Genomic DNA, 24,393 nt, shown 5'->3' on the forward strand with positions numbered 1-24,393 from the left:
GAAATCCTATCTTCCCCCCTTCCTCCTGTTTAGAATTTGACTTCCTTCCTACCACCCCCCATTACTAATTATACAAGATACCTTTTACAAAAGCAAAGAACCAACAGACTCCACCTTACTGCAGTTTCCAGATACTCTAAAATATTCCAAATAAACTAAAATACCAGCAATCTCATCTTCCTTGAGAGCATGTGTCTCAGGTAGAAATATCATGGACTGTAAGAGGCCAAGGAAAGTGAACACATCCTCTTCGGGAAGCCGTCCTTTCTGGTCAGAAGCAGAGAATGTATAGAAGACATGCATTTCTTACCAGGTTGATATTCACCTACCAGCCCTTGGGGGAAAAAAAAACCAAAACCAAAAACCACCAAACAAACAAACAAAAAAAACCAACCCCAAAAAACCCAACCAAATCAAACAATCAAGGTTTAGGTCAAAAAAAAATGGAAAGGAATGGAGAAAGCTGTCCTCGTGGTCAAAACTTATTTACTCTAGACTCTGCATCTTCCTGTGAAAGAAAGAAAACTAAATTCTGATTATTTTGTGGTTGTTGTCAGCCCCAAAGTAACAGACAAAGCAAGGTCCGAGTGTCTGTGGCTGACTAGTTAGTAGTTCTCAGGATTTCTCCCCCTACCTGAAAGGGCTCAACCTAGAGTCACTACAGGACAAATGCAAAACCTTGCAAAGTTTTTGAAATCAGTTAATCCAGAAAATAAAAGTGGGGAATTGTATACCTGTTACCAGCACATCTAACAGTTAACATGAGGGAAATGCACATCAAGAACCTAACTCCAAAAGGTGATCAGCTGCTTTAGTGCCTACCAACTTCAGCGCAAATTGCAGATGTAATGCTGGCAGTTGAGGCGTACAGCACACAGTATGCTCTCTAGAGAACAAAATTACTGGATCTCAGCATAGTGGAATATACATTTTATTTCTTAAAAAGGAAGGGTACTAACAGAATTTAATACAGTCAAAATTTTACATTTTAAACAAAAGCTTTTCTTTTTCTTAAAAACCAGTTACGAGCAGAGAGGTGAGAGGATTTAAACTACTCACAAAATCCAAGCTGAAGACTTTGAGAATTCAAATCTGTGGTTTATACATTTAAAAAAGTGTAATAAATGGAAATATAAAATAATACCAACTCTGCAACAGTGAAATGCCCTTTCCTCATTAGATTGCTGTTTAAGCACCTTTATTTTCACCCATCAGCTGCCAGGAGTGTGTAGGTTTATGTACAAAATAAGCAGTTTGGGACAAAAGATTCATATATAAATTAAAACCATTTATGGCAATACAGTTTTACCCAGCCACTTTAAAAACTTTATTATCTCTTTCATTTCTACAGAATCTTTCAGTCAGGATGATCTCAAATGCACTTAATGGACTGCTTCAAAAAGCAGCTACATGTACAAGAATTATATAGACAACCTCAAGGAGCAGACACCCAAGAGATTAAACAACTTAATACGCAGTAAAACCAAGATCAGATTTATATCTTCTATAAATACTGTGCAGATTTATCATCCATCCCACAGAATGGATGGGACAGATCAGTGTCACATGTGAAGCTAAAAAAAATACTTTTATCCAGGAGGCAACAGAATTCCAGGCCAAATATAGCAGATAGGAGTCCCCTCAAACTGTTTAGTTAAAAATTGTGTATCTCTGAAACAGAGTTCTCTGAATAACTTGCACATATGCTTAGCTTTCATAGCTATTTTACAGCCTAGAGACACTGAGAGGGGAAGAAAAAAAGGGGGGGGAGAGATGCCACCATCTCTGCCCACGACAAAAGATGTTGTGGCTTTGTCATTTATGGAACACTGCAAATGCAGCCCTTACCAGAGAGGAGACTGCTCCAGTACAGCATTAAAGACAAAGAAGTTATGTTATGACTGGAGGTGTCATCACAGGCTAATCTCTTTAGATGAAGGCTGATGGATCAATCTCTCCTCCTCCTCAAAACCTAAGCGTTCATATTTCCTAGCAGACTGCTCATGATTCTCACTCCACTGTTTTGGTTTTTTTTTCTTCTAACACAAGATGGAAAAGATCATGAAAGCTGATGAAATTTCCAGCTAAGCAGCATCCAGTAAACACATACTCAGCAAAACCTCAAGTTATTAATCACTTTCTCTCTCTCTCCACACCACAACAGGATACCTGTGTCATCTATGTACATAATAGAACTAATAAAGATGTAGACTATCTAGGTTACAAATGAGCTTCAGTAACAGTCACTCACTGTTTCATTGCAACTTGCTGCAGTCTGGCTGAAGGGTGGAGACAGATCTGTTTGAGCCAAAAGAGAGAACAGTTAAAAAAAAAGCAAACAAACAAAAAACCAAAACCAACAAACTTTAGCTTTCCTCAATCACTAAGCTTTACAAATAATTTAATATTGCCACTTTCCAAATGCTAGTCACAAACAACAAATCAACTGTCCAGCTAATGGGATGGGAAGTGTAGAATTATGAATGTAATCAGTGACTACTGTTAAAGAAAGACTGGAAGAGAATCAATTCCCTCAAATTCTCAGTTTCTCTGCTTACGTAGCTCATTATTATTTGTAAAACATTTTTTGTTGATAGAAAGCATCACAACTAGACTAGAATTCCACAACATCAATCTTTGTTTTGATTTCCATAGTTCTCTAGGAAAAAAATAATCCCAAATCAAGCTACATGAAGCATTAACAATATTCAGATATTACAATGGAAGCACTTATTTATTATTTCATAGAACAGATTAGTTTTAAAAGTGTATTTACATGTTCTAAGTTATACAAAATACAGTATTCCAATAATCATGTTAATCACCATATTTCAGACAACTTCACATAAAAGTGCAGAGGATGCATCCATCCATGATCCTGGCCAGTAGCAAGCGGTCACCTGCAGCATGACAGATGAGAGCTGCTATTGTGCCCCCTCGGGAAAACAAATCCCACCATACCTTCTCACCGAGACATAGCTGCAGATCTAAGAAAACATTCAGGCAGGTTCACGAGCAAAGTTTGTTGAGACCCACAGACCAAAATCACATGCCTTAATTTACTAGATGTGTGTGAAGTACTTTTTTTTTTTTTTTTTTTTTTTTTTTTGAAACAGATGTTGTACAGCAAAAGGCTTCTGCTCATGCCTTAGTTGGGAAAATGAAGTATCAAGGGTTTTGGCTATGTAACAGGCACCCAAATTACACTTAATATCAACAGCCTTGTAACTACAGCTGATTGTGTGTTAAGGACACAATTCTGCAGCTGACTGCCTGGGCAGAGCTTCACATTGAAGAACAGATCCTGTGAAGTCCACACGGTTCTCTATAGATACAGGGCTCATCCCATGCAGAAATGACAGCAGAATTGTGGCCTTAAAATATCGGGGCCTTAGATAGTAATTTCCTAACGACACAGCACTATCAGTTCACATCAGCAGGTCAAGTCCCAGTGCAACAGCACACTTAGTTAAAGCAACAGCTATTTTTTCATGCCTTTCTGCAGTAACTCTCCTCCCTCTCTGTATATTCCTTTCACTTTCTTCTGGACTGTGGAAATAAGATCAAGAAAAGGAGATTACCAAAACCTAAACAAGTACATATTTTCTATATGATGCTAAACTGAGGGGATCCAAATTGTCCTAAAATTGTAAAGAGTGAGGCTTCAGTTTTGGCAGTCTGGCTCAGGTCATACTCTTGCATTACTCTTCTCTTCCTGCTTTCATTCTTTACTCTCCTTGCCAAGTATCTGTATGTTTATCTATACATATATCTTCCTCAAAGGATTCCCTTTCTCCTGTAGCTGCTTGAAATTTAAGGAGTTTGCATTCCAAAAGTGACTCACTAGGGGGATAGCACACTATCAAACTAATAAATTACATTCTACATGACAAATCTGCATTAGCATTAATTAAATCATTGTAATTGCTCTATTAGTGTTATGTTAGCATCTCCACAGAACTTTAGTTAAGCCTATTCTTTCTACCTTTTTCCCAGTCTTTCATTGTGAGTTTGTCTATCTTCACTACATTACAGTGGCAGATATACAGATCAGAGTAATTATCTGAACATCTAGAAAGCCAGTGTCTTGGAGTGCTGCAAAGACAAAACACTAGCATTGACAAATGACTTTGCTGTTTATGGATTTAGATGTAGGTTGCCAAAAATAAGAGATTTATGCATGAAGACAAGTTTGCATCTCTCATCTTGTGCTTAGTGGCTAAAACCATAAGGGTGAACAAAAGCCTATCTGGATTTTACAAAGGTCCGAGATACCTCCACTCTCACTAAAAAGGCAGGCATCTGATCACAAGGAACAAAGCCCTGTCATGCTGAGACAGCTCACAAGGCTGAAGCATCAATATTCTTTTCTGTGGAAGTCCACTATTTCTGCTATCTACACAAAAATATTTTTCCACACAAGTGGTTTTATTACAGTATTCCTAAGGCTGCTGGCCTTCCACTGCACCTCCCAACTTTAAATGAATTTGGTACAATTAGTAGCACTCCTGCAGATAACACTGAAAGGTATTTCTACAGCTAGAACACCTTGGGCTTTCAAACAGCACTGCAGGGAAATGGAGAATTGTCAGAAAAGACATAAAATGTTACTAGAAGAACTGCAAAAAGCCACATTTAACTTTTTTTTTTTAAATTCTTCTCCCAGCACAAGTTTATAGTACACTACTTTTTTACCCTGTCCATGCAGGGCAACTACAACAACAAAAAAAAGCAGAATTCAGATTATCCAAATATCAAAACTATCACTAACTGTGTAAATGAACAAGTGATAGGACCACTTTACCAACATTACACCTGCAATCTGAGATATATCCACCCGATCCCAGCACAGAATGCTCCAGAGTAAAGCAGACACCCATGACTCCAGTGCTTGCTAAAACTTTACGATAACCAGGTGAGAGCAAAGACTTTTTCCTGTGGGAGTAAACGAGACCTTTGTTACTGGCTTCAGTGGGAGCGGATCTTGGCAACAGGTGAAAGATTAAGCTTCTAGGAAATTTTTAAATAAAAAACTGTATTATTATAAGGAGATATAACTATGTGTAGATTAGACAACCACGTATGAAAGCAATACTGTATTAAGTGTTGCGCATCATTTATTCAGTCTTTCTTCTGTAGAGTAAGACAACACTCATTGCCCACAAATCTCATCAATAGTTTATATATTTTCAAAGTTAGTACTGCAAAATGGCCATTTGGTGTCAATCCACTTCCTAATGAATGTACAGCTGTGTCAAAAACTGCTCCCTTTACTGGCAATCCCTGCAGTGATGCTGAAAGGTGCACTCCCTTTATTCTCTCCCCTTGGAGATGGTCCCTTTACAGCTGGAATGGGGTACATTGGCATCAGGCACACTTATGGCCTCTGCAGAGCATGTTCCAGACTCTCAACAGTGTCAGTTCAGCATCTTTTAATGTCCAAATTGAGCTAAAAGAATATTGGTCGTCTTAAGACCACTATGAAAACATACCCAAGTTATCACTTACGGATAGGATTGTCATCCTAGTCAAAGTAACAAGATTATATAGTTAACCGTTCTGAGAGGAGCAGAGGGCTCTGAAGCAGTAAGATTAACTTCCTGAGACTGCAAAAACCAAGAAAGGAATTTCAGCATTGCACATCATTTTTTGTCTGGCAATACCTACACTCCTTTAGATAGTTACCACCTTCTCATCTATCTTTAAAGATCTTGCTTCTTAACAAAAAAAATTCTCCAACTACAAAAGTTAAGCCGCACTCACCCTAAAGTGCGATTTTCCAGTTTTGCAACCCATAGACACATGAATCACAGTGTGCAAATGTGCACTGTCCTACAGGGGAGCACAGGAATTTGCTAACAGTCTTCTCTGAAAGAAAGATCTAATGAACATTCACTGTTAGTTTTCACTGTGTAAGCTTTTAATACAACAGAAAAAGCTAATAGAATTGCACATAATAATCTCACTGACTGAATATTTTGCTGTTAAAATAGCATGACATACTGCAAAATCAAATCCTGTATACAATATGTACGTCTTAAAAAGATACTCCTAAAGCAGTAAGACAGCAAGACCCAAATGAAGGACTAGCAACTCCTTGCCCAGCTACAATACCCTTTAGCTTTGTAATTTAAACAGGAAGCATGACTTTCAAGAACAGCCCTTCAAAGCTAACTGAAAATTTAGAAACAATAAATGCAAAAAGAGTTGCTACATTTACATGCTGTCAGGCTTGTTTGTTTTGTTTTTTAAATCCATGGTTTGGCCTTTATCACCAAAATAAAACAACAACAAAACCCAGCACATACCAAAAATATCGGTCCAAATCAGCAATACTTGATACAGATAGAGATATATGCTGATATTTCAGCAACACGGAGCTAAACTATTCATCTATTTGAAGAGAATACCCCAAGATTATCTCAGAGCTTTAGAATCCCGAATTACAGTAATACACTCGTAAGTATACTTTTTTAACCAGCAAAAAAAGTTAAAAGCACTTTCTTGACTTCACAACATGGTCCATTAAAAATAATAGGTCAATAACTACATTTAACATATGTGCTCTTTACAAAGGTTATGCCTTCAAAGAACTAGTTACGAGTTTTGGGTTTTGAGATTTTTGTTATTTTTTTTAAATGAAGTTTACAACACTAGCTGCTGCTTTGCACCTTTTTCTCTTTGCCTTTCTGCTCTGAAATTAGGGGTGGAATCTCTTGGGTAAATGCAAAGTCAAAATACTTGTTCAACATGGTAGTGTTGAGCTTTGCTGGTAACTAGTCATGCCTCAATTTTGGCAACTGTGCTTCTGAAAGCTTTTGAGGTTATTTTTCTTGAGGTGTATGCTGTTTATCAAACTCCAGGCATGAATACTCTCCTGTCTTAAAATCGCCATTTTGGCTACAAGCATGGCTCTGTACTACTTTCCCAGAAATTAAGTACTCTCTTTCTTCCTACACAAATTTAGCTCTTAACCTTCCTTAATATAAGAGTAGATTCTTGTTATGCTGATGAAACTCTTACAAAGCAACTTCCACCTACTTCTTCCATCTTCTACACACAATAAACATCCCCGCAATCTGTCCAAGCTTTCATCTACTCTCCCACACCAGCACAAGGGTCTTGATACTTAAGCTGGCTCTTCTAACTGTGGGAAATCATTGGCAATTGTTTCAGTTTTTCACCACCACAGTTCTCATGTAGTCAAGAGACAGAAAATTGTAATACAGCAGCTAATAGCCATTGTTTTACTGGAGCTAATACTCATTTGGTAGTTTCAGACTGCCAAAAGACATGGGGATCAGCAGCTCAGACTAGCACCTTTTCCATGATTGCTAAATCGTTAGCAGAAGAATAGATCTTGTTTCAGCAAGATACCATAAAAGAAAGTGAGCCTCATAAAAGAGACAAAGGAAAAGGCAGGTTACAGCAGCGTAGATGTGGAACAGGAAAGCAACCAAAGTGTTTTACTATTACATGGGTCATTTGATAGAGTTTTAGTACAACTCTTTGTATGGCACACTGTGGTGCTTTCTGGATTGTTTCAATACATCTGCTGTACTTTTCTGCACTGGAAGTCTCACACATCACAGACAGCTGTTGTCCTGGTGTCTTTAATTCTGCACTCACGGTACTTCAGAAGATGTTACCAGAAGTAAGCTGCAGTATTAAATAAAATTCATTCTACTGCAGGGAAAAGAGTCTTAAAATATAGCAGTTCTTAATATATACAGACACATCCATTTTGAACTCCCTATTTTCTTCCACTCGAGTGCCAAAACAAAAGAGTCACTATTCACACAGGCTGTCAACAGACTTTGAGACATGAACTTTGAGTGTCTTGACAAAACCCCAATAAGTAAGCTTATCGTAGTCCATAGTTACAGTGAGAAAGACAGATAAGAAAGCCATATACAGAATTAAGGAGACTTTGCACTTTTCATCATGCCCAGCCCTGGGTAGTTCAGATGGGGTACTTGCAGGCAAGCAGGCAGGCAGGGTCATCGTCAGTTGTTTGTGTTGGGACACCTCATAGATTTCACTGCTCACTCTGAAGACTGGCGATTCATGTGTGCTTTTTAGTTTCTTTGTTTTTAAAAGTCTTTAAAGTTGCATCACTCGGAATCAGATAAGTCACTTTAAACAAAGCAAAGTATTAAGTGTGACAATTTATTTATAACATACTTCCCACCATCACCACCACACACCACCCTGTGAAAGAAAAACCCCTGCTGAAAGGGTGATAATTTTTAATATGTTTGAAAGAAATTAGACCAACGCTGCATCAAGAGCCACTCTAGTCAAATTAAGAGCAGAACAGAGGGGGAGATAGTTCAAAGCATACATTTAATTTAAGCATCCTGGATTAGCCTGCTTCTCCACTTCCTTAAGAAGTCAACACACAATTGGTCTAAACTCACACCAATTTCCACATTATTTTTAAAAGCTAGGCAAAAAGTCTTTAGCATAGAAAAGAAACCCCAATGTTTTTTTAATATACTTTTCAGATTTCAATAGGGGAACTGGAAATCAGCCTAAACATCTTCTATCCCACATTTACTGCCTGATACAAATACTAGCCCAGGAAGTGTAGCCTAAGAGTTCTGACACGGCCACTATCTCAAGATAGCTTCTCTTGTTAAGAGGACTTCTAGACATACACTTCTGTTAAAGCTTCTGGTTCTTGCAGTTGTAGGTCATGTAGAAGGTCCCAACATCACACACAACATATTTTTTCTTTTAACACCACATACTGTTGAAGCAGTGCTTGGTGCTGAGAATGGATTACTTCCAAGAGGGCAAGTCTTGTGTGCTAATTTTGTAACAGGAAACATGCTGGAGAGAGAACCAGCAGGCATGGAGAGACCCGATATGCTGCTACACAGGAGATAGTGAGGTAAACTGTTCGTGTTTAGAGTGGGTGTAGCTTGTTCCATAGAGTGTTCATGAGGCAAAGGACCAAAACTCTTTCTCAAGCTCTTGTACAACAGGTAAGGTGCAGTAAAGTAACAGTGGCTTGTTTGCTTCTTAAAAAAAAAAAAAAAACAAAAAAACAACCCTTCTTGCAAAGCACAAGGTACTGGCAATTCCTTAACAGATAGGACTCAAGGTTCAGCCCAATGAGCCAGACCACTTTTTCTAAATCTCCCTTACTTCTCCTTTAGGTGTAACATGCTGCTTTATCAGCAGTTCAAGAGGGAAGTCCCTCTAAGGAAAAAAAGGAGGGGTGGTGGTAGAAATACAGCCTAAAACACACAGCACATTATTTTGTCCATATCTGTAAAGCGAGAGATCCCCTAGTGTTCTCTCTCCTTCATTTCTGGAAGTTATCCAGGATTAAAACCTACCAAGATGTTTGAGCAGTATTTTAATCAACACTGCACTGACTCTGGTCTGCATAACACTTGTGCATTAACCTCAAGATACCTCAGTTTTTACAAGAGATTGAATATTTTCCCATCTTCCTGTCCTAAAGGTTCCCCTGTTCCTCTTTAACAGGAACAGAGTTCTATACAACAGGTACTTTCTAGTGCCTCTGAATGGGAAAGGAAATAATTTTATGATGCTGCCCAGCAACATCTACTTATATCTTAAAATTATGTTTTACAATTTGACTGGGATGGGTGGGCGGGGTGGAGAGGGAGAAAAGAACAGGAGTTTAAAAAGAAAAAAAAAAAAGCAAGGAGAGCTTCCTAGGCTCTTTCTCCACTTAAAATGGGAGATTCGAACAGACAGCAAAAGCCCTGTCCAGTCAGGAGGGATCCATATCTATTCCTCCAGACAGGTGAATCTGTTCTATTGTATGACATCAGAAAATGCTCTATCAGTGTTAAAAACAAAGTTGTAAATACGGACACTAAGATTTTGGGCAACACAATGATCAGGAAAGGGCCTGAACAAGTTGTGCCAACAGAAACAGGGTTTGGGGTTTTGTGTAGATGCAGAATGGCAAAGCCTCCACAAACTTTATTTCTGGGAGTCTCTACAGAAGGCAGAGAAGTCCGAGAGGCTAAAACAAGGAGCCCTAACAAGGAAAAGGGGTGTGCTTACAAGGGTCCGTATCTGGTCTCGTATTTAGAAACAATGTTCTTGCATCGTCCCACTTCCTTGCGCAGCTCTGCAACCTCCGTCCTCAGGGCTGTATTCTCTTTCTCAAGAAAGGCTGCCCGAATTGTGATCTGATTCTCCTTTAATCGCCGAGCATCACGCGAACGCTTTGCTGCCACATTATTCTTCTTTCGCCTTGTCCAATATTTCTCATCCTGTAGCAAAAAAGGAGGGGGGGGCGGGGGGGGGAAAGAAGAAAGATGGCAACCTGACAACTGTATCAAATAGACACTTCCTTAGTGTATAATGACATTCACACTGACTGCTATGTTGAAGAATGTCCTTCTTTGGTTTGCAGGGCTCCGACATCAAAATGCAGGCAACACAGTAGTGTAAGATTTCATCCTCACACGAGTCTTGTTTTAGGATAAACCAAGTGCACTGCTAGAACTAGGGAGAGTAAGAGACTTGGCTACTAAGAAGCTGTCTAACTGAAATGCTCCCTTTACTTAGTTTCAATTTGGGAATGAACTTCCACAGAAAACAATCTGTTCTGTTGTCTGAGCTGCTTAAAGCCAGATCAGACATAATGCTGGGCAAATATATACAATGGCCTTCAAAAGTGCAGTTGATGAGGACGTGACTTGATAGTTCTTCTACTTCCAATTTCTGTGTATAGCATAAGCTGCCCCTGCCCAGTAATTATCTCATGATACCAAACCAGCAAAACAGCAAGAGCAGCAGGTGACTTGCCAATTCTGTTCTTGGCAGTGCTTCTGCCCAATCACGTAGGTATGGCACATTAGCTTTGTATGTCAAAATGTTTGGACAGAGTCAGAAACTTCGATCAAGGCCTAGAGAAGTTTGCAGCAATAAATCTGTTACCTTTTGCTCATCTGGGACAAAAACCTTCTTGGCTTTTTTAATCATTGGTTGTGGTTTCAGGTCCTCTTCAGTAAACTTGTGCTTGCGAGGATTGAAGAGCTCACCACCAGGCACACTGGACAGCACTAAATCAGCAGGGTCAGGGTTAAAATTCACCTCAACTTCTACGCAGTCAGGATCAATGGGGCTGGGAGTATTTCTCTCATTTTGTGGTGGGGACTCTGGCAACAACAGAAGTTACAATACATTCAGCAGGATGAAGAAAATTAACTAAGCCAACCTGGGTATCTCTCTTTATTGCCCTACTGTGGGCAGTATTTAATAACAGTATTTGGTATTTCCCTAGGGTGTGCTTGGTGCTGTACAGCTGCTGGTACAGAGAGAAGCCACAGTCCAGTCTGTAATACAAACTCTAGAAACATATGCCAAACTAACAGACAAGAGTAGGTAGATGCAGGACAAGAGTTAATACTTCCTTGGCAAAAAATACACGCTTTGCACACTCAAGAAGTGCCTTCCACAGCAGTAAGAAGTGAGAAACTTGTATCAGCCTGAGTTTTGTACCATAGAAAGCCTTATGGAAACAAGCCTGCCCAAAGACCGCAGTCCCTGGGACCTTCAAAGATCAGACAACTGTATTTCCAAACAAAGGACTAAAAGGTGGGTTTGTTACAAATGCAACAGTATTCTACTTCTTTGCCACATGGTAACAAATGTCCCAACAGACTGTCTGACACTGACAGTGTTCATATAAACTTTGTCATATTTATCTATTGTTTACAAACTTCATACACATGAATTGCAAATGAGTAAGTTTTTCAATACAACTCCTAGAAAAAAGCCACACCCTATGTCTTATTGAAGGGGTTCTACATTTTGCCTTTCTCTCACAGATTCACAGAAGGGGCCTTGAGCAAAACACTGTCTGTAAAGTCTGCTCATAAAATAGTATGGTGAAAGTTTAATGGCTATCATGTTTAAACTCCAAATCTAGGGCAAACCGAGCTGCTAAATTCTTTAATAGAGAAGATCTCCATACTACAAATGAAGAGTAGAAGTTTCCTAGTACCATTTAAGTACAGTTCTGTTTTGTTGTTCCTCCATTCCCACTTCAAAGCACCACAGAACATCAAACTGCATCATTAACACACCTTTTCCAAGTGTTCTCACATTTCACAGGCTAGCACGAAGAGATTGCTTCATTGTTTTGCTATCAAGCATTGTTATTTGAGGTGCATTAAGTTAGCCTAAGTTCACCCAAGCAGACCAAGCCACCAAGGTAGCACAAATGACTTGTCATAAACTATCAAATCTGTTGTAAAATAACCTGAGAAACTATTTTCTCAACATGTCTAGCTTCTCACTAGATTAGCAATACCAAGAAAGCAAATACTTTCTGTTGTTTTTTCAGCTCTTCTAATTTCAAAAGAGAAACAGACTGCACACTGAGAAACACTCACTCTTTTTTTTCCAGGAGTGGGGAGAGAGGAAGAAAAGGAGTGGCAGCATCTTCATGAATTGACACATGGAATAAAGCTCTACATTGAGCATGTTTGTGCTACTTAACCTGCCACAGCTAACACTGACAGGTTAGCATGTCTCCTCTTTGATCTAAAGAGGCACCTTTTAATATGAGAACAACAAAAGTCCCTCAGAGCCCCACGTTATTCCATCTACCTGTGCTGGAGGCTGCTTCAGATTGCTGGTAAACTGCAGTGGAAGAGGATGATGCAGGAGAACCAGTGGAAGCACTGGCAGACTCCTTTCCTTCCAGCTCAGCCACAGGCAAGAGTGGATTTTGGTTCAAATCCAGGTGAGTAGGGCTGGAAGGAATTCCATTCTCCAGCAGGAACTCATCCAGATCCATGTACTCCAGGTGGAAAGACTCGCCATCGTAAGGAATAGTTTTGTCCCAAATGGGTGGCATAAGGGAAGCCGAAACTGCCATAGTGCTGGCAGCTGCTGCCTCATCTTCCTCAAGCTTTATCTTCTCCTTCTCTTTATCTGAAAGATACAAGTAGGTCACTGTACAAGCTGCAACACAGGAGAGACTCAAGGTTTAAGAGTCTAACAAAATCCCCATGAAAGGAAATTCAGTAAGCTATAGTTCTGCCTCATGACATGATCTGAAAAATCAGATGATGAAAGGCAACATTCATACATTCATAGGTAAATCAGCATGGAACGCTCTGACTCCCTGTGATGGCTGGATCACAGACATCTGAGTAGCCTTGAAGACCAACATCTTTGCTGTGGTAACTTACCAAACGTGATATAATACTGCATCTAGCTTATTGTTAACTAGTCACTGCAAAATAGCCTGGGTTTCACAGCCTCATCTTGGAAGACAGCAAAAGTGAGTGTCCATAAGTAGGATTACATGGGAAGCCATTAAGAAAACTCCAAGGAAGTAGTTTATTCTATGCACAAAGAAAGAAGGTGCAGAAGAATAATCTAGATACAAACAAGAAAGGGATATGGGTTTTCAAATTACACTTGAAAATTAGTCAAAAGGTCCACAGGACACCAGAGACCTGGATGTCTGTTGTTCAGTGTTTTAGAAGCATTTATTTCTGAAATGACTCAGCATGTCCACACAAAGCAATAGCTCCAAATGCTGTTCACTATAGATAGCTCAGAATACCTACATACAATTTTCACTCTTTGGGGAGATGTCTAATAAGGCATACTCCCACACCCCACCCCCAAGCCACAAAAGACTGATGAAATTTTCTTCATTTACTGTGCTACAGTGCACCTATTACAGAAAAATGGCTGTTTCCATGTTCCCCATAGCTGCTGAATCTTAACAATTGTCTGGGACAGAATCCAAGCAGAAAACTCAAGTTATGGAATAATTACATAATTTAAGAGATAAAAATAAGCTGGCAGAAAAAGAAAAAAGAAAAAAAAAGAAAATCCAAGTCGTCTTCCTGATCCAGTTCTCCATGTAGCCATGCAGTTGTACCAGCACTGAAGGAGGCATTGCAGAAGCAGTGCTACCACTGCCAACACTGAGGCAGCACTGCCGTCAAAAGGAACGGTCATCAGTCGTCCCCTAACCAACTGCAAATTGGGTCTTACCATGGAAGCTGACAAATGTTCAGTTCAATGGAACAAGGACTCCAGGGGCATACACTGGACCAGCCTGGATCTCCAATATTCACACAGGTTAGCTCAATAAAATGCACAGGTCTTTGGCATTAGGGTTTTCTAGACTGCCTACAATTATGCTAAAGGAGTATTTTTCTTTATCAGGGGTGGGAGTGGGGGTGAAATTCTGCTCTAAATCAGAAAAGCCTATTTATATAAAACCTATTCTGATAGAACTGGCATTCCTTCCGCTGTTGCCTTAGCTGGTGTGGAATTGAGATTGAAAGAGCTTTTTATGGCTTAAAGAACAGTGCTGCCATACAAAGTAAATTACCATTTTAATCTACCATACTCTGAACATTTTATACAAAAGAAGATACCAATTTTAAACTAAACAGCTGAGAAAATATACACCAGCCACTGACTTGGGACTAAGAGCAAGTACCTAAAGAACATGTTAACTTCAGACCAGTGGCTCCTGGACCCAAGCTTTCTTAACATCCTTTTGCAGCTTTTGGCTTTCCCCCTTGCCACTTCATACTGCCACCTCTGAATTGCCATTTTCCAACTCCTATCCCTGCTATAAACTCCTTTTTGGAGTGAGTTTTGCAACTTTCCTACCCTTTGCTTGGGCAAAGCCAATGTGCAGGTTAACAGTCATGATGCAAATAACCTGAATGTTTCTAACAGCTGCTCCTTGAACCTAGTAAAGAAACACCATCTACTCCACATATAAGGATGATTTCACTTATTACTGAAGCACACCCCACAAAATTGGAACCACCATTTTACATCGAACTTGTGAATCAGGGATTGGGTGTTTCCCCAAGGTTTGCACAGTGCCCAGCACAACCAAACCCTGATTTGCATTGGGGGTTTTGGATGATATCCTAGTAAAGACATCACCAAAACAAATGCAAATGACAATAATGAATTCTTTGTAAATCACTTTATTTTTTAATCAACATGATAAAAAAAACTTGTGAATGTTGAGTCAAAATGTCAACAAAAAGAAAAAAATCATTCTTTACTCTTGAAAACAATAGTATTCCATTATAAGTTATGCCGGTTTTAATGCAAGCCAGCAGTGCTTTTGTTTTGCAACATCTAATACAACACCTCCAACAGAGGAGAAAAGAAACCTTAAGTGATCAGTAGACTAAACATAAGGCTTAAAAATACTTTTCAGAAGGTAGATGCCAAAAAGACTATACTACTGGTGTATGTGGCTCTTCTCAGATCTTTTAATGCCTTTTAGGTATGCTGTACTTTTAGATCCTGCTGTACTTCAGTAACCTGAAAAGACTGTGGTCCCTCCAACTTCCTCTCGCCGTTGTCCCTGGCTCACACCAGATTAGATCCTTACTTTACGTGAGAAGACCATCTGAAATTTTTTGCCCTTCTACTATAAGCTGACAACTGGCAAGCACTGGGCCCCCAGTGCTGTCTTTGTTTAGCTATGCTGTCTGTCTGTCTCTCTCCCCCCTCACTTCTAACAGCAATAGCTGAAACATATTAAAATAGCAGAAGTTAACACACATATTGGGTGCCCATGTATTTCAAACATGATAACATAAAGAGGTAAAACTGTTGTATGATAATTTTTGCATTGATGTTTTCCCACTGGCTTTCTTTCAATTCATTTAACCTTTATTTCAGCTGCACAACATCCCGCTGGGTGCACAGTATCTAATGAAACACTAATTAACTTCTTGCATCTTGAGGGGGAAGTTTCTGCCCACCCCAGCATAGGGACTTGAAACATTAAATCTCTGAAGATATTTATACTGTAAACAGGCATTACCTGACAGCAGAGCTGCAGTATCCTAAGAGGCTCCATTTGCAGTGATTCAAGGTCACCCTGATAAATCTGGACTGTACTTCTGCAGCTGATAGCTCATGTCCGATTTAGCCCCCTCATTCTGCTACTGTGACCTATTAACTAGGCTGTACATCTGCTGTTAACAGAGAGGTCACTAGTTTATGCTAAGTAATTCAGGCAGAGCATTCCAGTTCTTGAACTGTTGGAAATACTGCTGTTTTAGCCAAAAGCAGCAGCCTGGGAAGAGCTTTATTCCACATCCTGGTTTTTCCTCAAAAAAAAGCCCAACAAACTAACCAAACCCAGACCAAAAGACATTTTAGCCACAATTGTCAAGTGCAATCCCAGCCACAAACACAACAAACACTTATTTGACAAAGTTCTCCTTGTTCATCAAAAAATATTGTCAAATTATACTGAAAACACTATATAGACCAAGGCTGATTGCTCCATAAATCTTTAGTCCCACTTGTGACAATGGAACAAGACAGGTTATGGGGTTCTGTATCCCCGATGCCCATTACCGTGATGTTTGTTGAGGCGTGCCTCTTGCCACAGCAGCACACAACTGGTGATTAAGGCATCCTTTGGAAAGCATGCAGCAGCTCATTATTAATAGGAGAGACCTACACTCCTGCTCCAGAATATTAATGCTCTTCCCTTACCCCATAGACTTTTTTTATAAAAAGACTATTATTGTTATTTATTTAATCCCTACAATGTACATAACAACTTGCAGCAAGGCCAGTCAGATATACTTGGTATATGGCAGGGCATTCAAGATGATAGCATTCAGTTGGAACTGGATGTCCTCCTCTGTTGCTCAGAAGGATTAGAAAGCCTGCTTGCTTACTGGGTAGTCAAATTACCTACAGCAGTTGGAAAACCCACAGGTAGCTTGTGGAGACTATAAATGGACACTGCAGCTAGTTGATATCATTTCTCGCAGAGTAAGACAGAAAATTGTATTTTTGTCAACAGGCATTCCAGACAAAAGGCATAGGGTCCTTTCTCAAAAAGCTTGCTGAAAACACCCCACTGTATTAAGTAAATTAGTAATTATTTAACATTTTGGCTGTACCACTATACTGTAAAGGAACAGAAAATAAACAAGGATCTTCTGAAGTCAGTTGAGTCACAATGCTACTGACAAGTCTTTTGTAAAATTAGGAGTAACTACCTGCTAACACATAAGGCATTCTTTCTTTTGTCTTGCAAATATGCAAACAAGGAAAGCATCAGAGATCAAAATAAACAGAAAGCAACAAGTTCCACAAAGTGTGAAGTGAAACAGTACACAAGGTGGACTAAGGAAATCTATGGAGAAATTTTGAGAACAACCTGAACTTCATTGCAGCACGAATGGAGAGCAGTAATCAAGATGCAATGGACTCACTAGCAAGCTTTAGAGTCAAGCTGAACACCCTCCCAAGCTGGAATGGGGTCATCTAGTAAAAGGAAAAGTATAAAATGTTTCTAATTTTAGAAAAATGCACTACCTCAAAATTGTATTAATTTTAAAATTTTACATCTCCATAGGCCAGATCACATGATTCTGCACAAGAAAACCACTCCTAAGACAAAGTCGCCATATCCCAGTCAGCTACCATCATAGTTTCCATACATGAACTTAAATTGCTCCTGCTGGCACTATCGCCTTTAAAAAGGATTGAGAGAAGAAATATCTTGAGAAATCCCATAACGTTGTAGATTCAAGATTCTATGTACTGCAGCATCCTGCACCATGGCAACATAACTAAAACCTTTATCAGGGGCTGATGTTTTTGTTTGGTTTTTTTTTTTTTATACAGAAAAGAGAAAAAAAATATTTGCCAGAATCACAAGATGGATACATTTAGACAGTATTGTGCAATGTTAAACATACAAAGTAAATGGGTCTTAACTGGGAACCTCAGTGGGAATGATCTTGTCAACCTTGCTTGCACTGTGGTCTACCCTGGATATTGTCCGATGTTCCAAAAATGATTCTGAACCTCAAAATTCCTAAATGTAAGGACTTATTACATGCCAGTACACTGGGCATTACAGCAGTGCGGATAAACCTGAGCCCTCCTCAGAATCAAACTGATACTCTGAAAGGCAAAAATACTGCCAGGTGGAGGGGAAAAAAAAAAAAAAAAAAAGTGTGCCATCAGGAACGAAGACTATAAGCACCAGCACTGTTATTTACACAGCTGCTATCTGCATAATCAGTGGGGAGAGCGCCAGCTCCAGCCCGTACAGGATTGCACGGGCGGGCAGTCAGTCATACATACCCTCACGGATTATCACCAAGCCTAATCTTGAAGCGCTTTGCTGTTTATGCGTGCCATCGCACAACTTTTCAGCAAATTCGGGTCAAGGAAGACTCGAAACCTTTCCACCGCCGTCCCAACTACGTGCCTCAAGCTCGGGGAGGCCTCAGACGGCTCCAGGCCGTAAGCCCGCCGCCTCACGCCCCGACTTCTGCCTGCCCCTCGGCCGTTCTCCTCTGCCCACCTCAGCACGCCCCGACGGACGGCAGCAGACGAGGGTTCCGCTCCCTGCGCCGGGGAGCCGGCCCGCCTCCAGGCCGCCCCGTGAGGCCCCGGGATCCCGCCCGTGCCGGGGGCGGCGAGGGGCGTACCGGGGGTGTGGGGGGGGGGAGGCCGAGGACGCCGGGCCGGCCTCTCCCACGGGTGCCCCCCCCCCGCAGCCAGTCCCACCGTGACCCGGCGGGTCCCGCCCTCCGAGGGACGGGGAGGGAAGACGGCGGAGGGGGGGGAGGGAGGGGAGGGGGGGGGAGCTGAAGGGAGCCGCGCGCTCCCGCCGCTCCCCCGCGCTCACCCAGGCGCGCCTCCCGCGGCGGGTTCTCCATCAGCTTCTTCAGCACCAGCGGGAAGGCGCCCGCCAGGCCCCGCTGCTCCTGCTGCGCGGCGGCCCCCGCGCTCCCCCCGGCTGCAGTGGGCTCCGGTCCTCCCGCCGCCGCCGCCGCCTCCTGGTGCGCGGCGCGGCCGGGCATACTCCCCGCGGGCTGGCGGGCGGGCGAGCGGGCTGTCAACGGTCGCCAGCGGCCGCAGCGCCCGGGGCGAGGCTGCGACAGCTCCCGGGGACCCGTCGGCGACCGACGAGCGCGGTGCACGGCAGAGCGCGAGAGGCCGAGGGCGCATGCGCGGCCGCCTGACACCTCACGCGTGTTTCAGTATTCATGAGCGCCGGGGCCTCGCCCACCCAAGCCGTCGAGACCCGCCCCGCCCTCTCCGCCTCGCGGATTGGTCCGCGCCTCGCGGGGGAGGGGGGGCGGTGCCGCGCCGGCAGGCCCCGCCCCTCCGTGGCCGGCGCGGGCACGCGCCCCCCGCCCGCCGGGGCACGTGCAGGGGCAAGGCTCCAGCGGCTCATTAGCATGCCGTGCCCCGCCCCTCCCCACCCACCACCACTATCACCACCACCCCTCCTCCGGCAGCTGCGTCACCGCCAGCTGCTCCTGAAGGCGCGCGCGCGGGGGCGGAGCAGCAGCAGCAGCAGCAGCAGCAGAAAACGCCTGCCGCGGGGCGCGCGCCCGCCACTCGCCTGCTGGGCGGGCGGGTACGGGGGCGGTGCCGCCTCTGCGCCTGCGCGGCAGGCTCTCCCCCGCCGCCGCTCCCTCAGGCGGCCGTTACCGGCTGAGGGGGCCGTGTGGGCGGCCCGAGCTGACCGGCGATTAACGAGCCCCTGCTCCCTTGCTGCCCCGGGCACCGGCCGGGCTCGAACAGCAGGGAGGTGGGCCCGGGCTCGGAGGTCGCGTAACCGTGGTGGCGGGGGGGGGGGGGGGGGAAGGCGGGAGCCCGCCGCCGGTGCCAGCGCTCCAGGCGCTCCTTAAACATCCTCGTTTAGGATCCCGAGATCACCTTTCCCACATGCCCTGGATTTAATCCCGCTCTGTCCTACATCACGCCGGCGGCAGCCGCAGCGGCGTGCCCTATATAACGCGAGCAGGGAGGACTTCACTGCGGTGCTGGCGAAGGGTGGGGGGGGCCTCTCCAAGTTTTCATGACCACAAGCAATCCTTGTGATTCCCCAGCCAGCCCCCCCGCTCCCCGTCCAGCAACAGGGATGCCGTGCTGGGATTTAAGCTTCTGAACACACAAAGGGAGCAAATGTTGCCAAGTTCATTCCCGAGAGCGGAGGCAGATACTGAGGAGCTTCTCCTGCAGAATGAATAAGCTCGCAGAAGTGACAGACACTACAGCCACGGGCTTCTCCTGTCAGCAGTTGCTGCCTCTTGCCGCAGAAGGGCCGGCCGCAGCAAACCTACCGCATAGCACCGCAAGCGGGGAAAAGCAAAGGGTGCACAACCTCCCTGCGATGGCCCCATCCGCACCCAACAGAGCCACAGGTGCCAGGGCGGAGATGTTCCCCCTCAGTGCCAGCAGAAAAGGGACATCTTCCCAGCTAGACACTTGGGCATCTGCTTGGTTCAGCTGCCCTTCCACAAACCTCAGACATTTCATTTCAGTGGCAAGGCACAATTTGACCTGACCCTGGCTAATAAACCCTGATGGTCTTTGTGACACAAAATCAGTTCCGAGTTCCTCTCCACGCGCCCCAGGAAAAGGAACGGATTGGAAGTCGCATGAGGTAGATGCCTACTGCGACGAGGACCCGGGGATGTCTCCAGCCAACCTGGGCAGACAGGCAGCTAGCTGCCCTACCTGCTGGCTATTTCTTTTGTGTAGGCTGGGAGGCAGAATCTGCTCCCTCCTTCACAGGGAACAGGGGTGGGACTCCTGATGCAACTCCTGCACACATGCTGCCCGACGGGGAGCTTGCAAGGGCCACCTTGTTAATACAGGCTGGAACAGTGCAAGTTAATACATCATTTATCAAGGCTGATAAATCCAGCTGCAAGAAGCAGGCAGAACAGGTCATGCTCCGCTGCCCAGCGTGCTCCAGGGCTGCTAGTTGCCCTCCACGGACTCCCTCTGCCTTGCCAAGCTCAGCCGGCAGAAGGAAAAAGCACATGCGTGAAAGGGAGATGCCACTTCACACGGGGCAATGAAACAGATGTCGGACCACACATGAGAGAGGCGGCACACACAGCTCGGCAAGGGGCAGCGGGCTCGCAGCGATGCTTTTGCCTGGGGAAGAGCTGGTGGTAGACAGAGAACACAACCTAGTGAGGCCGGGAAGGAGCAGCTTCTAGGAACGGGGTGAGGGGATGTAGCCAAAGCGGGCAGGCTGCAGGCTTCCCATTCAGTTACGGCTCTTATGGTCCCTTTGTTCCATTGTTGTTGATGCTGGAGGCCCCAGGGGATGATGCTGTGTCTCAGTACTGTACAGCGCTCCTTCAAGGAACAGGCTCTGCTCTGCATGCATCCCCCCTGCAGATCTCAATGGCAACCGCTTTGCTGGGTAACATCCATATGAATGGAGGTAATTAAAACCACTCACCAGCCTTTACCCCAGGGCTTTTCCCTTTAGATGGACCATGTTCTTCCTCCAGCGCATTTCCACCCACACTCCACTGTGCTAAGGTTTGTTCTGCACCACCACTGGGTTGTGACTTTGCTTGGAGAGGGTTTAGCTTGTATACACTGTTAGCTGCCCGGCCCGCAGGCAGGAGGGAGGGAGGGAGTTCCTGGGGAGCATTCCTGTGGGTTCTCTCACATCTCCCTGCTCGGGCATCAGCTCTGCCCTGCCAGCTAGGAGGGAGGCAGGCTGCTCCGAGAGAGCTTTTCCTCACCACCTCTGGGGATTAGGGGCTCAAGCCACTGCCAGCAGAAAGTGGGCACTGCACCATCAGCTGTACCTTCTTGGTTAAGCTGGGACCTGCCTGGATTTTTACAATTTCTCTTCTGCTCTGCAGCCGAGAAGGAAGAGAGGAGGACAAGGAGATGTGAGGAGAGGAATGCAGCAGCCTTGGCTGTTACTGCTGGGAGTCTTGTCAGGGCCAGATGATGCAGAACAGCCCAGCTCTGATGTAGCAGGGAGACAAGCGAGAAGCAGCCCAGCGCTAGGCACAGAGTGGGGGGGACACGTACAGCAAGCCCCGCTGGGAGGTTTGAATAGCAGAACACATTTCAGACAGAGGCCTGAGACCCAGCAAATCCAGACAAGTGGTGTGTGGGTATGGAGACCCAGAAGGAGAGAACTGAGCTCTGTGGGAAGAGGGCCATGATGGGAACACTGGCCTGGGGAGGGAGGCGGCATAATAAGGACAATTCTAAGAGTTTCAGGAGGTGCTGCTGAGAGGCAGGGTGGTCCTGGGGCTGAGGAAGAACGCTGCCACAAAACAGCACCCTCAGCTGCCAAATAAGCCACACTGAGTTAAGACTAAATGATTCCCTCTACAAATCATTGATCTCCCCTCTACCTCCCACTCCAACTCTTGCCAAACAGATAAATCTTGCCAGCACTCCGCCATTGGATTAATTCAATCCACTTGGCTGTGGAGATCAGAGATCCCAGAGAGGCAGCCAAACTTCAGCTTAGCCACAGCAAGGCTCAGCACCACGTGAGCCTCCCTTGGCCGTTACTGCCTCCTCCCAGCTAGGTCCACTTTCTACCTGGGTATCAGTCAGCTCGGAAAACATGCCCTGGTCTCCACACGCAGCTTCATACTGTACGATATGTAAACACACCAGTTAGCAGGCAAAGTCTCAGCAAAGAAGAGAGCCAGCTCACAGGTGGCACCAGCAGGAACAATATGACAAAATGAGTGCCTTGGGGGGTAAGGCAGCTCCCCTTGCCCTATTAACCCCTTTCCCACAGGGAGCCGTGCAGGTGCCACAGGGCTCCCTGTATCCCAGCAGGTGTAGGCAGCTGCCTTTCCTGCCTTACTGCTGCAGCAGCAGCATTTTCTCTGGTTGACGCTGGAGCGAGAGCAGGATCCCATGCCACAATGTGCATCTGGCTTTTCTGCTCCCACCTCCTGGATCACGCTGCCCCTCAAGACTGCAGAACCATCTGCGTGTCCTGGTAGCAACTCCCTGCAGAAGAGCGAGCTCCGTGCATGTTTGTTTTTGTAAGTTCAGCTCACTCGTGCCTAGGCATGAGCTTGTTGAGCTGAGGTGTTCCCACAAACCTCCCCAGCACTCGGCAGCAAACGTTAAAAGACAACAACCAAAAAGCAGCTTGCCAAGGGCATGTGGCATCCTATCGAAAACCAGAGTCCCCGAGTTGTGCGATGGGCACTTGGAGCACGCCCAGCAACAGAAAAGTGATCAGTCCAGCAAGAGTGAAGTGTTCAGCACAGCAGAAGCCCAGGGTAAATAATCTCCTGGGTCCTTTCCGTTTGTTTTCTAGGATGCTATGCAGAGAGTGGGAAAGCCTAGGAGTAGAGAAGTGCTCTTGCAAAGAAAACACAACATTTTCTGTATTCCCTACCCCAGCTTTCCACTGATAAACAACTGCAGCATCTAACACAAAGTTTGCACAGAGTCAGCCTGCTCCACACAGGCCGGGCTCCCTGAACAGTCTGCATCTGGGAAGAGGCAATCTCTGGAGCCTCAGCAGTTATTAACCGTGGGACAATCTGGATGGCAATCCTGGAAGTTGCTCCTATGTGAACACGGAGATTTGTGCCCAAGCCTCCTCTGTGCACAAAGCTTTGCGGGTTTCCAAGAAGTAGCTGAGCACAGAGATTAAAAGGATCAGGAGCTCAGCGCTCTTGACTGATTTTGTAATCAATCCATTGCTGCCGTTTTTCCTTCTAGCTGCACAACACGCTCGGTGCCAGAACCCCCCGTCCGACCTAGACACTTGGGTGAAACACACCCTTGAAGGGCTTGCAGCAAACAAGATCTTCTGCCCCCCTCTCGCCTTGCAACTTCAGGAGGGGAAGGAGAAATCAAAACAGAACCCCCAGCACGCATCCCCTCAATCCTACCTGTCATCTTGTTGGTCCAGGGTAAGGAGTACTCCAGCAGGGACTTCAGGACTTCTGGAAAGTCCAGGGCAGCGGGGCCCCCAGGGCTGTTGCAGCTTGACATGTCCTGTCCTGGGACTGCGCTAGCACGGCTAAGGGAGGGCCAGGTGCCTGGCCGCCAACGCTACACCCCACTCGCCTGGGCGTTGCGAGAAGGGCTCGGAGGCACCCGGAGCGGGCTTGCCAAACTACTCCGGCTGAGAAAAAACGAGGAGGAAGGGACGCAGCCTGGCAGGGATGCAGTTTGCCCGGCTGTCTTCACCTCCCCCTCTCCCGCTCTGAAGTGTCCAATTGTGGAAATAGCTTGCAGCCTCGCAGGGCTGGGCCGGGCAGCTGGCCAGCGTGGTTTTACAGGGCCTCTCCCAGCCAATCCGGCAGCAAAGAACTGGGCCAGTTATCTAACTTTGCAAAGCCAGCACCCTTTTCCTTCCCAAGGTGTTATAACAAATACACGCACTGGGGTCGGGGGGGGGGAAGTGCGCAGGCTGTCAGGGGTAGACCTTGGCTGCAAACGCCACAGAAAAGGGATCCTCTGAAGGGCTCTTGGGAGGCTCTGAGGAGCTCTGAGCTGCGCAGGCTGCCCCGTGGAGATACACGCGCTGTCTGCATCTGCCTGCTAACTTTCCAGCTCTCTGAGATGCAGACAGAGACAGTATTTGTA

At 44.9% G+C, this 24,393-nt stretch overlaps 1 protein-coding gene across 3 annotated transcripts; it reads right to left on the reverse strand.

The window, feature by feature from the left end:
* Positions 1 to 915: 915 nt before the first annotated feature.
* Positions 916 to 24,021, reverse strand: TEF (TEF transcription factor, PAR bZIP family member). 3 transcript variants are annotated; one of them, XM_069807120.1, is made up of 5 exons: positions 23,694 to 24,020; positions 12,610 to 12,936; positions 10,933 to 11,153; positions 10,051 to 10,262; positions 916 to 8,136 (listed from the first exon to the last, which is right to left on the reverse strand). In XM_069807120.1, exons 1-5 carry the CDS (start codon positions 23,794 to 23,796, stop codon positions 8,115 to 8,117), a joined length of 885 nt encoding a protein of 294 aa, XP_069663221.1. In that variant the 5' UTR covers positions 23,797 to 24,020; the 3' UTR covers positions 916 to 8,114. The 3 variants fall into 3 exon arrangements, with proteins under 3 accessions (XP_069663221.1, XP_069663223.1, XP_069663220.1); XM_069807122.1 differs by lacking the exon at positions 916 to 8,136 and having other exon boundaries at positions 9,611 to 10,262; positions 23,694 to 24,021; XM_069807119.1 differs by lacking the exons at positions 916 to 8,136; positions 23,694 to 24,020 and adding an exon at positions 18,674 to 18,994 and having other exon boundaries at positions 9,611 to 10,262.
* Between the last annotated feature and the right edge of the window lie 372 nt (positions 24,022 to 24,393).

Source organism: Haliaeetus albicilla, chromosome 19 (genome assembly GCF_947461875.1).
Source record: "Haliaeetus albicilla chromosome 19, bHalAlb1.1, whole genome shotgun sequence".
Classification (NCBI taxonomy): Eukaryota; Metazoa; Chordata; class Aves; order Accipitriformes; family Accipitridae; genus Haliaeetus; species Haliaeetus albicilla.

Excerpts from the sequence above, each read along its gene's own strand:
- TEF (XM_069807119.1), bottom strand. The coding sequence starts at position 18,848 with ATGCCCGGCCGCGCCGCGCACCAGGAGGCGGCGGCGGCGGCGGGAGGA. Across the intron at positions 12,937-18,673 it reads GCCGCGGGAGGCGCGCCTGG|ATAAAGAGAAGGAGAAGATA; the intron begins GTGAGCGCGGGG and ends TGTATCTTTCAG. Across the intron at positions 10,263-10,932 it reads TTGTCCCAGATGAGCAAAAG|GATGAGAAATATTGGACAAG; the intron begins GTAACAGATTTA and ends TTTTTGCTACAG.